Raw genomic sequence first — 15,163 nt, 5'->3', positions numbered from 1 at the left:
CCTGTTAGTTGGGCCATCAGCATTTAATGAATTTACAGAATAGGCAAAACAATATGTACTTAAAAATTCTACAGGTATCACTCAGCAGGAGAGAGTAAATCTTGATTAAACCAGAGAGGAGATCCTTCCCGAGGTGAACTCATGATTTTCCTAGGTTCCTTGATATTCAGGCCTCTGCCCCCTGCTAGGGGCTCTAATTCACCACACAACGTTAATAACAGTTTCTACAAACCCTTAGGAGCATTTGGACCCTTTCTTCAAAGAACAGTTCTAGACATTCTCTATAATGGTGTACAGGTATCCCCCACTTTCTGAAAGTTCCTGTTACATCCCTATTCTTTTCACAAAAGACCTACATCAGTATCTGTTTTTGCTAACCGGAAGAAATCTGATGAAGATTCTTGCTTTTAGAAAATAAGGCAAGAAGCAAAAATGGTATTTAGCATTTGTTTCGCAGTGAGCCTTGTAGAGGTAGCGTGCACCCAAGCAGCAAGAGGGGTCCCGCCAAGCTCCTCCCCAGAAACGACACTCAGTATCCCGGCATTAAGACATTACAGCCTGGAGCTGTGTCTGTGAGCATTTCTATTTTATCCTGATTTATTTTGTGCATCTTTTAGCAAGATGTGTCCTAAGGTATCAGAAAAGTCTAAGAGAGGTAATTTTGGGTCTGGAAATGCTCAAAAAATTTTCCATGTAAGTTAATGGTCATCGCTTCTTTGTGTTTTGCCATTTTGGCCTATCAAAACTTTCTTAAGAACACATAGCAGCAGGGGGAGACCTGTATTTTGAAGAAAACAGTTTAACGTGATGAAAGAGTTAAGCAGTGGGAATGGCTTTGGCCTTGAAGTCAAAAGATCAGGATTCTCATCTTAATGTGTTCACTAACACTAAATGTGATTTTCAGCAGATCCCTTCAACTGCAGTTTCTACTGTGTGAAACAGTTTCATGCAATGTCTAAAGATTTTTGCAGCTCTCTGACTCTATGATTTAGATTCTCTAGTGATAAAATGTCTCCCCAGATAATAACTATGTCTGTTCATTAAATGTATCTGTATAAATTGGGGAATGTTTCAGCAGACTTCTAGAACTTAAGGGTGTGTGGCATTTAGGAACACCCAATAAACAAATTAATTAAAAACACACAATCACACTTTTATCTAAATGGAAGAGTGCTCTGCTGCAAGTCTTAGTTTCTCCTTCTTAAACACTTGCATGTGTTGTACCATTGCTTGAAAAGAATTCATGCCTTGTGCTTAGTCCTAGAACACAATATAGTTATTTTTCTGTTCTGTTTCCCTAGGAGATCGTTTACCAACCCACAAACTGAAGCCACCAATAGTTGTTCTGCCTACATGCTTCCACCTGGGGCAATTTATCTTCAGGAAGTATTACCTTTGGGTCAGCCTTGCTGAGCCAATGCCTGGCTGGGTTTGTCTGTTTGGTGTTAGCCTTGAACGCCTAGCCAGATTGCCCACTGTTGGTGGGGTAGACAGAGAAGAAAGAAGGAAACATGATGGACTTACCAAGACTCAGCTTTTGCACCTCAGTAATAAGACTGCACCTAAGCAGCAATGAGCGTTAGAGAGGCTGGTATTCACCACATGGGAGTGCTCTGGGAGACTGTCCTGAAATGTCTCCTGAAAATAAATCTGTACAACACACCTGACAGACATGAAACCAAGATTTATTAAAATATCGTCATCATATTTACATTTGGAAGCCATGAATGCAGTTCTCTGCAAATTCCAAAAAATAGAGTTCTATCTCTTAAAACAAATTAACAGAGGTATCAACAGATTAGGATAAATATAATCTATCACCGAGATAGAATTCTTTGAATAGACAATCTACATTTTCTAACCAATATATATTATGTACAAAAATACACTTGATGTGGTGACCAAATCATGTCAAGGAGGAAAATATATATATAGAGAGAGACACACATATATTTTCACTATGTACAAATCAATATTGGTTCCTTCATCCTTTCTTTTTAAAAATAAATACTTCATTTGGTTGCAAATGACATTTACAAATCCAACTAATGAGCATTTCTCAGCTTTGACAAAATTAAATATGCAAACAAATTAGAAACACATATTTTTAAAAATTTAAAGGGAAAAAATACCTGAATAGAATTAGCTTATTAATTAAAAAATATCCAAGAGCATGTAATGTAAGGTTTCATGTCTTTAAAGTGCCTTCTCATTTCTCAAACTGTCTTCATTATTGTTTAAAATCCTTTCAGATGATATCTATCGATTGATCCAATATTTAATTAAACAGAAAAGCCAAGATGTTTCCAGGTCAAAAGACTACTTAGGACTTTCTTTTTAAGCACTTTCAAGAGTGTAACAGTTACTGTTGATCTGAAAATACCACAAACTGAACATCCTGGTCCAGTTTGTGTAGGTGTTTGGATCATGAGTGGTGGTAAGAATGGGGTGGCAATAAAAAGCCTATGATTCAAACTGTTTGCACAGAATGAAATCAATTTGTCCAGCAGCACAGAAAAGTTACTTCAGATTCAAAAATTCAGTCTTATGCATCATAGATGGTGACCCGGGAGAATTTACAAAAGAATGGTCCCCAATTAGAGAGTTTTAAAGTACAATCTGAGAAATTGAAAAGGAATAGAACTTTCCCCTCAACCTTCTTAAAATAAAGTTGAATAAAATGAAAAAGAAATGTATTTTCCATCTCTTTTATGGATTTTTCCCTCTTTGCCTAAGTGATGAGGTGATGCTGACATTAACAAGAGGCAGCCACAGCGCTGTGTCTCACTTGGTGACAGCGGAGCACTGCGTCCAAAGGGCTGGGGGATGGCATTGGGTTGGAGGGGAAGGGGAAGCTCTAAAAGGCTGGGTCCTGGAGAAACCGAAAAGGTAAAGGCAGGGAAAAAAGCCCTTGGGGTTTGGAGGTAGCAAGGGGCCAGGAGCACAAGTATTGAGGTGAGGAAAGTCAGACGAAGCTAGGGGCCAAAATGACTTTTGGAAAGGCGTGGAGCAAAGAGAAAGATCTGTGCCCAACCGGCCTCAGGGGCAATGTGATAGAGCCACCTCAGCCAGCGCAGGGCAGCGTCACTACGTACCCACTTTTCCAGCACCGTCAGGCACTGACCAGTGTAAGATGCTGAGCACTCCCAATTGCCTAATGCAGATTCCTGGGGTTTCCGTGATAGGTCACCCATGGCACAAGCATGGCAAAAATCACCAGCCCCCTCACAGTGCACCGTATTGGGAAAACACTGCCCTTGGGCCCTGTTCAGATTTTCCTTCCGCCTGCTCTTCTCCCACAGCTCACCACTTGCAATCTCCCAAGGCTGTAACTGCAATGCATCATCTGGGGTCCAGGGTGTCACTAAGAAAATTAAGCCCTAAAGGACTTGAAATAACCTACATTTATTTGTTAGGCCTGATTCCTATTAGGAGGCTGACTGATTTCACTTAGGTTCTGGGCATGCAGCTCGGTGATTTTCCAGGCCAAAGCACGATCCCCTAAACCAAAGTCCTGGGCGCCCTGCTTCCCATGCTAATCTAAATAAAAACTCAATGAGAGGAAAAAACTATGATGGATCAGTGACATGTTTTCTCTCAAAAATTATTCAATTTCTAATTTTCAAAGTTTCAGCCTTTTTAGGAGTATCTTAGATTGCTTCTTTAAAGGGAAGTTCTTTTTCCTTAATGCTTATATCCACTGAAGATTATATCTTTTGCAAACAGTAGGGTAGCATTTTTTGTGCCTTGAGAAACTGAAGAATTACAGAATTGTAAAATTAATGATTTCACATAGACCTATCCTTTTGGTGCTGGACCCAAAAATCCCATGTGTGTCACTCTGGACAGACAGAGGAATTGCACCACTTTCCCTCTCACTCACAGATTTGTTCCCAAAGGAAATGGATTTCTTTGGAGGATTATGCAGAGCACCATCTTAGTAGGGCTGAAATCACCTTCTTTATGCCTTGGAGGTCAGATATGAAAAAGTAAGGATTATATAGTTGGGGACAAGTTGCCAAGAAGAAAGGGAAAAACAATGAGTTATTTATAGTTTACTCAAACCCATCTAAAATGTAAAGATTTTGAGTCTTCCTCCGGTTTCTTATTGGGAAGACTAGTACAATTTTCATATACCCTACACCCATTTTTATGCATTGCACAGAAACCTGGAATTCAAAATTCATCTCAAGAGTTCCCAGAGAGCTGTCTGTTCCTGAATATGCTTGTTGTCCATGCCATGGGGAGGGAAAGAGCAATTTCCCTGTATACTCAGATGTCTATGGGACGAGTCTTTCATTTTGGAAAGGTGACCCAGATGAATAAACAAAAACACACTTGTTTCGTGAGACAAGAATAGAAGCAAGCTCTGTAAGAGAACAATCAAGGAAAGTAAGTACAATTTTGCCAAAGATGTAGACAAAGCGTAGTGAATGCATGCCTAAGAATGAATGCATGCTAAGCATAAGACAATGAATGTATCAGTGGCTCTCACTACATATGGGGAGAAATATTCATTCTCTTGTAAGACATCCTTATAATTTCAAAGGTAGAGTGCCCCTTGGTGTCTGAACAGGTAGAATTTAGGGAAATGCTCAGTCTATGAAATAGCCTAAATATAGTAGAAGCTTGTTTACTCACATGGAGAAGAATGCCATATTCTTTGGAGGTGAATTTCTACTGGAATTTATGGGCTCATTTGCATTTTGCTAGCCCAAAGCTATCAAATTTCACACAAAGCATAAAAAAACTAGCTCACAAAAGTATTTGGATTAGCTTTAGGAAAAAGAGGCAGATGGGTGTTCCTTAGCAGATTTGAGAGAAGATTTAAAAAAAAAAAAACCAGAAAATTTTATGAGCATAGATGGAACGCAGAAGGATAAATTAATGGCTTTAGCTACAACTTCCCTAATTAAAGAAAAATGAGATTCAGTCTCCCCAGATAGAGATGAAGCTTATGAAGAAGTACTTCATAGATGTGATATGCAATGAAGTGTGGAGTTCATCTGAGCTCTTGACTGAAGTGAACCATCAGAAAAGAGGATGACAAGGAAAAGGGTTTTTTTGTGTTACTGGCCATCACCAAGCTGGCTGAGAGAAGGGCTGGGGTAGAGGGGACATGAACCTGATAAGGTCTACTTGAGGACAGCTGGCCTGCTGAATGAAGCTTGATTTGCTGCCTTAACGTCTCTGTTGGTAGAACTGCATGGGGGCTTTTAGAGTTAGCTAGCTGCCATTTTACTATCTTCACATTTCCAATTAAGTTGTCAACTACACACATTTCCCAAATCTGAGGTTTATATCACAGGGTTGATTAAGAGTCTTGGCAATAATAAGACTACTGAACTGGCTTCATGCTTGCATGTTAAAATGCTCTTGAATTCACTACTTCCCAGCGAAGAGTTGATTTGGGAGGATTTGGTAGATTGCCCACTCCTTGGGAGGGAAAGTAAAGAATTGTGAAACTAACATTCAGTGCTTCTAACAAGGTGTCAAAAGCTGAAGGATATGCAGCAATGCCACAAAGTGGGCCTCTCAGTTACATACAGCTGTGAGTAACAGAGCCTACTTATGCCTGGATTCAATTGCTGATGGGGTTATAAATACTGTTATGCAAGTCTGCAGCGGCCAACTATGCAGAGGCCAGTTTCTGAAGGTGCTTTTCTTTAAGTGACTTTTGTACCAACAATAGAGAATGTTCCAAGCGGCTGGATTTCTCTATAGCTAGAAAATGGAAATATACCTAAGAAGGTATTAGCATTTTGGAAAGGCTAAAAATGATTCATACTTTTCAAATATTAAATACTATCAGTTTGGAAACACAGACTTGTTTCTCTCGTGTTGCAGATTTCTTCATGATGACAAAGTAGCTGACATGAATGAAAGTTCATCTCTTTATTCAGTTTGCTTTCTTCAGCTGAATTGTTCTTAAAGGTATGATGTCTAATATATGAAATGTGGTTCTGACAGCCTTCCAGATGTTCCACACATTTATCAGCAGCTTTAAAGAGAACCCAGACTAAGGGTATTGTAATGGTCTGGCCACTTCTTCCACTAGATCAACCACTTCTCCTTGGATGTGGCTTTTAAAAAAGTAAACTATTCAGGGCAATCCTCCATTCTTTCAAATCCACAAATTGTCTGGTTGAAGTAAGAATCTCAAGCAGGCCACAGGCAGCTCTTTCTTTGTCCACACTCATCAGCTCTCACAGCTGTTCCAATTTTTTGTGCTCAGGAATTCCACAACATTGGATTTTACAGTACGTCCATTTTGTGTGAGTGTTTTAGAGACTAATAAACAAATTTGATTACTAAATGTACTGATGCCTTTTTTTCCCTTCCAGCTTTTGGTCATTTTTGTTTTGTTTTCTGCTTACAATAGGCAGAATCAAAGTAAATTATGCACAAATCTAAACTACTTGATAAAATGATATTTGATATTTGGATCAGATTTTTTTGGAGGGGAAGCTGTATATTTTGGACTTCTTTCCTCTCCTCAACACAGAAAGCCCCACATTGGTTTTATCTTGGGGGAGGGAAGGGAGAGTACTACAAAATAAGCTGATTTAATATATCGGGAATGAAGAGGTTTCCCTGTTAACCTTACATTCTGGTTACTGGGAAAGAGCCTGCAGGTCTGCATTGCTAATTCCCCTTGATACTTGGACTAGATGCTGTCTGTTATACTGCTGCATGCAATGCTGTGTGCAGTGATCTGTGTCTATGACGTCAGGCAAAGGAAAAGCAAAAACAGAAGTGAGAAAATATAATAGTCATGAAAGCAAGAATTAAAATAAAAAATTCCCCCATTGCACACAGTATAATCTATGGAGAGAGATACAATCCCAGGCCAACAAGCAAATCTTTAACAAAAATAACATGTTTCTTCTGCTATGTCCAGTTGTGGTCCTTGCAAGAACCATAGCAATGACTTCTGTATCTTGTCGGAGGTTTCTAACACCACCACAGAGTTTTATTCCTTCCTTCAGTTTTTCCAGTTTCTCCACCAGCAGCCTATAAGCTTTTCATTTAGGAAATGCCTTTCCATATGGTTCTTAGGGGAAAAAAAAGAGGTGCCTTAGGGGGGCTCAGTACTTGTGCTTATTAGAGGACAGGAGGGGGTCCAAGACTAGCACCCAATCTGGCAGTTGGTTCCTCGACCATGCTGCCAATTTGTTTTGGCCAGTACATCTTTCCATCACTGGGTTTCCTTATTCTACTTCCCAGATTTCAGAAATACTGTTTTCATTATTCCTAGGTACTTGCAGTGGGCATTTGAAGAGATATCATAGGTGTCAACTCAAGGATTCAAAAGGCAAGCAGGTCTATCGTGGTCAAAATCATCTATTTCTGCTTGGTTACACTTTTCCCTTTCCATGCTCTCCGTACCCCCACCCAATCGTTAAGCTGTCTCTTGCATTAACAGCCATACAGCACACCCCCTTCTAACCTGATCTTTGACACTTCACAGGCCTGATGCCTTTTACCCTAACATGTTTATATCATGTGTTAGTGTAATCTATGATATACTTGTGTGCTCAATGAGGACTGCAGGTTACTCATGCAAGAAACCAAGTTGCTATCCAACCAACTACGTGCTCTCACATGTAATGACTCTTGGCTAGGAAGAGACAATGTTGCTTATAAGTCAAGGTTTTTCAGAATCTGACTACTAATGTTGGGTATGAGTATCTGTTTAAACACAGAGTAGCAACATTGGCCATTCTCCCTCTAGTCTGGAGAAGGCTGTGCTTAGCAAAGCCACTTCTACCCTGCATGCCTAAAATGCTCAAGCTGCTTAAGCAGTGCACTAACCACTTTCTTTCCATTAAAAGTTGTATTTAACATCATCTCAGTTGCATTTTATGGAGGATTAGTTCAAGAGACACCAGGTTGTTTTAGATAGTCCACGTTGAGTAAGCTCTTGCGAACCTTTACTGAGCATCAACCTACATTAGAGACAAAGCCTGTGCCAACACCACAGTACATGTGTGAACTTGTGAGGCGGCATCCAGGTACAAAATGCAGGATTGAAAATGGGTGAGAATAATGGAGATTCTGCCCTAGTGTCTTAATACAGTAACTCCTTATATTTGAGTAGCGTGACGAAACCATCAAATTTCCCCAAGAGAGCAGGCAAAGTATAATCTTTAGAAATAGGTATTTTACTGCAATTTCGAGTCCATCCATGTTGATTGAATCCAACTTGGGCTGCATTTGTCTATCACATTAAATGTCTCCACTCATTTTCCTTCATCATTGGTTCCCCAAGAGCATGCTCTTATAGGGTTGTGTGGCCATAGTGACAGTCCTATTTGCTGTCAGCGATTTTCTTGTGAGCATCCTCCTTAGAGACCTTAAGTGGAGGTGCTGCTCTTGGTCATCCACTCTGTGGGGACCCGTGAGGATTTAGACATTTGTTGATCTCACTGAACTCAAAGCTGATCCCCAAGGCATGGACAAAACAGGTACTTTTCTATTGCATGGTAATACTAGAAGGAATGTCACAGAGCACAAGATGATTGTAAGTGTAATTTGTTTCAAACTGATGAATTCCTTAGGTTTTCTTCCCAGTTAAGTGAAAATGAACAGAAATAACATAAGAAAGCAGCACGAAAAGTTTCTTGCTCACAAGCAACTTCTTTTGGTAATGTAAGTTCTTTACCAGCTTTTTTTGTTTTGCTGGTCTCATCTCTTATTTTGAATTGGAAAAACAAAAACAAATGAAAAAGCCTAACTGTGCTCCCATATTCCTTCCTTTTGGATTAGAGGGGTGGTTAGCACCAGCACAAATATGGCTTCTGCGATTTGATTTGATCCTGGCTGCATTATATTAGGATACAGTGCTGATTTAATTAGCTAGCTGTATGAGGGGGTCCCTGAGGGGGTTGATGATTGGCAGGCAGAACTGGGTAGACACCTAGGCACCTGGCAAGTTGAGAGGTCTGGGAAGAGGCCAGGGTAAGGGGCAAGGCCGCACATGGCAGTCCAGTCAGGAAGGGTTTTAAGGTTCTCAGTCACCTCTAGACTGTCCTCCACCAACTGAAGGAGAAGGTTTGAACCCCTTTTCCTTCAAGGCCCCAAATGGATAGTCTTTGATGCTATTCTTAGTTCTCCTCCAGTCCTTTCTCTTCTCTCACACAATAGATTCAAAGAGAGGTGGCGTAAGGAAGAAAAGTGTCAGGGGAGAGATCTAAGGTCACTTCCCATGTGACTCAAGGGGTAGTGGTCTTGTGGGCTCCCAGGGTCAGAAAGAGCTGCCTGTGTGTGATATTCCACTCAAAGCTTAATATTAATGTAATCATCTTCTTTTCGTTTTGATGTAAAGAACCTTTTTTATGCTCTTAATTTTTTCGACATCAAAGACTCTTGCTACAGCCTAGGTCACATGCCTGTTGGTTGAGGTCATGATAAAAGGCTGAAAGTAGCATTTGCTCTCCTGTCTGGAAACTGCTTCCTGGGGTTGTTGGGAGACGTATGGCCACACGCACACAGTCCCAGAACACGATGCAGGGCTCAGCTGCGTGTCACTGTGGCCTTACCCCCTCACGAGCAATCTGAAATGTGAAATCTGCTGTTACTGGATCACTTGCCCAAGCAGGTACTTTGACCTCCAAGCCTGTGCTGGCTTGGTTATCACTGTTTTATGGAAGTAAGGTGCAGGATTTCTGCTGGGCAATGAAACCACAATGAATTTCCATAAAATCAAAAGAATGGGTCTTGCTTAACAGCTGATGTCAATTCTTTGTATCATAATCTCTTCTCCACTCAGGTACAATTCCATGTTCTATCTTTTCCATTATGTGAATAACAACAACAACAACAACAACAACAAACAAATATCCATTTCTCTCATCTGGAAAATACATTATCTTGGCCCTCTTAAATAGGGTTTTGGTAAGTTCCACATTTTTGGTGAGAAAGATGATTCAGGATCTTGCTGGAACAGGATTAAAATTAAGATCAACTGTCAAACCAGCAGTATGTAAAGGTCAAGGCTTAAGTTCTTTCAAGGCAATTGTCATAAAAGATCATTTTCTTCTTCTGTCACAAGTGTGTATGTATCAAGCTTCGGTTAGAAAGCATGAAATCACCACTTTTTCAAAATATTTGGAAAATCTTGGTATTTCTTCTGGTCCTGTAATGGAGTGACTCTGGACCTCTACAAGAAACGATAATCCATATTCCTGGAATGTTCCTGTAAACAGTTTCTCATTGTTCCTGTGGCTTAACAAGGGACTTCCTTAAGAAGGCACGGGGTGCTCACTGCAATGATGTGGAAAACGAACATTTGGTGACGTATCTTTCAAGAACTTCCCACAGCACTGCTGTTGCAATGGACCACGAAAGAAAACACATCGCGCCGCCATCATTTTCACATGTCTCTGTATTAGTTGGTGGTCACACTGGCTTCCTTCTGACGCAGTCTTTCTTTCTGTTTTTTTGAGGGGGGAAAATGAGTTTATTACCATTCCTTTTTCTAAATTTTCATCTTTCTCAGATTTTGAGAAATTTCTCAAAGTCTTGGTCTAGAATGATGAATAGTGTTGTACTCCATGCCCAAGAAATGAGAGTAATTCTATCCCTCTTTCCTGAGATTCTCAGTTACCTGCTCCTCCCACTCTATTACCATTACTTTCCAAAAACAAATAACGAATAACCAGCCAATCAATCAATTATATCCATCTGAAATACTGACCTTTACCATGCTAGGCTGCACTGTTCTCTTCCTCCGTGACAAAGGTCCTAATGTCTTAGTGTTACTCAAAGACTTCTCCTACCCCAATGCTCAGTCTACGGATGGAATTAGGGAATGCCTAAGAAATAGTTTCTGAAGAGGCTAGATATGAAAACATCACCACTTCCAAGTTGAAGCCATATGCATATGGTCAACTTGGCAATACTAAACAAAGGCTATGCAGAAGGGAAGACGACCAGATTTAATCCATGCAGCATGGAGGCAGCTCCTATTTGCCAGGGACGTTCTTCTCTGCCTACGCAGAGCTTCCTTCCCAGGGACAGCCTTCTAAAGAGGAAGGCCATCAAAGTGTGCTGGCGAGATAGAAGTATGAACAAGAAACTACAAAATAAAACATGGGCCCTCACTGTTTCTAGGACTTCAGAGAAGTAAAATATTAAGCATAGTGAGAATGGGTGTGCCTGCTCTTCTGGTGGGCAAATAAAAGGTTAAAGCAAAAAATGGAAGAGGTATATTCTTTTGCACAGAGAGGCCCCTTGGGAGCAGATCCTCATCTGCTTGTGATCTATGAGGTGCGACACACTGAGTTACTAGACGGGCCTCCATGTAAACTTATGCTGGTGGTTTTGAAGCACCCATCCTGCATTTGAATCCCAACTCTGACTTGTGAAGTTGAATGAGGGATCAGTTTGCAAGCTCTTGCCTAATTTCTGTCCAAATCAACAACAACAACAACAACAACAACAACAACAAAACAACCCTAACAGGCTGAAGATCACAACTGAGAATGAACTCATGGTGGAGGTCACTTATTAAAAAAAACCTCCACAGTAAACCTGAACAGAGCTGAGTCCATTTGGTGCCTCTAGAAATAAGGTTTGGCTGTAAAAGTTAAGACAGAGAACCAAATAAGAGGGAAAGTGGTAGAGGCTGACCGAGGAGGAAGACAAAAATCAGGGTTGAGCCCATTGCCACTGAAAATCATACAAGGGCTTGTAACGAGTACATTGTCAAATGTGTCTATTCAGGGAGGAGCTATGTGCTCTAACTGAGGCTTTCCCTGATCCAGCCCAATGACTCTGACTTCCCCACTTCTCACCCAACATTCATTGAGCTGCTGCTGGGGTTGTTATGGGAGACACCATAATTAATCAACGGAAAAAAAAAATCTTACTTTAATAACTTAAACTTCACTTAGATGGCCAAAAAATTTAAAGTAGCTGGCAAATGGTACTTGTAACTGAAAAGTATAAAAATAAGTAGCTGTGAGGCACTAGGGCACAGAGAAGTAAGGTCTGAAAATCAAACCGAGGAGTGTGTTCTCTTGAGAGAACACTCATTGCTGTTGTTGCCAAACAACACTGGCAACATGTTTCACTGCTGCCAAAATTCGTAATGACAAGAAAATCAACAAAGGTTTTGAAGCTCCTATTATAGATCAGGCACTTTATACGTCTCTCAGTTTCCTCAAAATAACTCTAATGCAAAAGCAGTGTTATTTCTCTTTTTTTACCAAAAAGAAAGAAGCAAAGTTATTTCATTCAGGGTTTACACCTAGTAAGTGGCTCAACTGGGATTTGAACCCCAGCACCTTGGATCCCTAGCCACTCAGCTGTTCCGACTACTGTCTCTAACATATAGATAGAGCTTCACTGTGAACCTTCCCAAACGGGACTGTGGAGGACAATTTCCCCTTGTGGACTAGACTCCGAGTTTTGAGGTCAGGGAGAGACATCAGGCGCCAGGTTTGTGTTACCCATTTGTGAAGTGATGCTAGGTAGGCTGTATCTTTCTGCATCTTGGTTTTCCCAGTTTTCTAAAAAGCGCAATCTCAACCTGTTTCTTAAATGCTTAAACATTTTGGGAGAAACGTGCTTTGAGATAAGGGAGTGGGTGTTGGCATGGGGTGTGGAAGGGTGTGAAATGCCAAGTGGCTAAATTTGCCCAGCAGGAAACCATCTTTGTTGAGTTGGCTGGGAGAACACAGGAAACTGCGTTTTGCTCCTCGCTCCCTGCTCCCCTGTATTCTTTGTTACCTGTGCTAATCTAGGATGGGGCCTGAGAACCTGGACACTGTTCATTCCTCTGAGTTTTATCTGTTAAGTTCAGACACCCTCCTGGATACACCTCGGTTATAATGCAAAATCTTGAAGTTATGCTGAAAAATGCATCTCACCAGACTAGCTGTGGGATTGATTTTCTTGGTCTCCACTTTCTTCTCTGATGTCAACTTGCTGACGGATTCCTGAGCTATTTTCAATCTGAAATCAAAACAGGGAGGGGGAAAAGGTGAAGAGAGGAGGAAGAAAAAAAAAAGAAGAGGCCAGGTTAAATAGGAATCCAAATGCTTTTGAATTTTAACCAACTGGCAGTTTGGAAATACAAGGAATGGTTTCTTGGTGCCTTTCATTATCAAATTCAAACACTAATTAGGTGCGAAGGCACGTTTTTCTATGTGATCACAATGGACTCTCCTTCACTGGCTGAGAGGGTCACACAGACGACTTCAGAACGTCTATTTCGGTGACCAATGCAGGTGCTTCTTCTCATCTGGGGAATGCGTGCCTTTACTCTGAGTAAACACTTCCAGGCTCTCTGGCTTGTGATCCAGTCAGCAGATAATAGACAATTTTGAAAACTTAAGTTTTGAGGAAACATATTTAAGCTACAAATATTAAAATATACCAATTCATATCAAGAAAGTGAAAAGACAACCCATAAGATGGAAGAAAATATTTGTAAATCATATATCTGATAAGGGACTTATATTCAGAATCTATCTATCTATAGAGAGAACTCCAATAACTCCACTAAAAAGGCACACTGCCCAATGAAAAACTAGGCCAAAGATGACATATGAAGGGCTACTAAGCCTGTGAAAAGATGTTCAGTATCATTAGCATCAGTGCAATGCTAAGCAAAACCACAAGATAGGACTGCATATCCCCTCAGATGGTGAGAACTAAAAAGAAAGGAGCAAATATTAAAGTACAGATGTGGAGAAATTAGAGCCCTCAGACATTGCTGAAGGGATGCAAAGTGGTAGAGTCACTTCGTTAGTTTCTCAAAATGTTAAGCATAGTTAGCAAAGGACCAAGCCATCCCATGGCGAGGTATATAAATACATGTGTATATCCAAGGAAAGGAAGCTATATGTTTGTACAAGAGTTGTCATATAAATTTTCATAGCAACATTATTTATAATGGCCAGGAGCGAAAATAACCACAACAGATAAACACAGTGCAGTACGTCCACACAGTGGAGTACTGCTGGGCCATGTAAAAGAGGGCAGTGCTGACACATGCTATAGCCTAGATGAACCTCCACCATCCACATATCACATGATTACACTTATATGAAATGTCCAGAATAGGCAGATCTACAGAGATAGGAAGTAGATGAGCAAGTAGGGGTTGGCATGAGGGACAGTGGGGATGACCGCTCATGGGTGAAGGGGTTCCTCCTAGAATCAGGTAGTTGTGATGGTTGCACCTACTGGTGAAGAGACTAAAAACTACTGAACTGTACACTTTAAAATGGGTGGACTTCATAGTATATGAATTATGTCATCAAATTTGCACATCCAGCAGTCAGACAATATCAACTCTCTTTGAGGATGTGGTGAAATGGGAACCGCTGAACAGTATATTTAGGGAGGCGTGGAGACTGGGGGAGCTGGCTTTGGCAACACCAGGGACAACTGAGAACACGTGCTCTCCGTGAACCATCAATTTCTCTTCTAGGGAGATAACCAAAAGAAACTTTCATATACAGATACAGGGCTTTCACTGGGGCAATATATGCAGTAATGAAAAACTGGAAACAACCTAATGATGGATAGATGATAATAGCACATAATACTAGCTAACCTTTAATGGATGCTTACTCGGTACCACGTACTTACTCTACCTGCTTTATTTGAATTAAACCATTTAATTCTCACCCAGCCTTCTGAGGTGGGTATTTTCACTAATCCTACTTCACAGGTCCTGACCCCCCATGCAAGGCTGCTTTTATACTACTCACTTAATGGAGTATAACTGTGAAAAGGAATAAACTAGAGTTGCAAATTGAACAATGACAGATAATCCAAAACATGATATTGAGAGAATGAAGAATTCTGCAGAGTGATACAGTGAAGAGGCCATCGAGCTTGATGGTCAAGGTCTTGGGCTCCAGACCAGGAAGTGGGATTAATTCTTAGCCCCACCATTAATCAGCTGGGTGACCCTGTGTAAGTAACCTCTCTATGCACCTTCGTTTCCTGACAAGAGGATAACAACAACAGTGCTGCTGCACAGAGTCACTGAAGGATGGAGACTCTCTCTTGTGCAGCTCCAGGCACCGTGTAATCACTCACTATAGGTTTCCTACTGTTGTTACTGTGTATGCAAACTGCTGCACTGTGCACATATGTAAACAGTACCCACAAAACAATATTGTTCATAGATGCCTGCATGTGT

At 40.8% G+C, this 15,163-nt stretch overlaps 1 protein-coding gene across 2 annotated transcripts in view; it reads right to left on the bottom strand.

Annotated features, from left to right (window-relative positions):
* Window positions 1-1,664: 1,664 nt before the first annotated feature.
* The window catches only part of FMN1 (formin 1), a 391,026-nt gene continuing 377,527 nt past the window's right edge, over window positions 1,665-15,163 (bottom strand). For both annotated transcript variants that reach the window (XM_029951580.1, XM_029951577.1), the window contains 2 exons: window positions 12,876-12,960; window positions 1,665-10,435 (listed from right to left, as the gene is read on the bottom strand). In XM_029951580.1, coding sequence (XP_029807440.1) covers window positions 10,391-10,435; window positions 12,876-12,960 — 130 coding nt within the window. In that variant the 3' untranslated portion in view covers window positions 1,665-10,390. The remainder of the gene's footprint in view (window positions 10,436-12,875; window positions 12,961-15,163) is intronic.

The sequence above is a fragment of the Suricata suricatta genome, chromosome 9 (assembly GCF_006229205.1).
Source record: "Suricata suricatta isolate VVHF042 chromosome 9, meerkat_22Aug2017_6uvM2_HiC, whole genome shotgun sequence".
NCBI lineage: Eukaryota > Metazoa > Chordata > Mammalia > Carnivora > Herpestidae > Suricata > Suricata suricatta.
The sequence above is the reverse complement of the archived record's forward strand: the minus strand, read 5'-3'. Positions and strand labels throughout refer to the sequence as shown.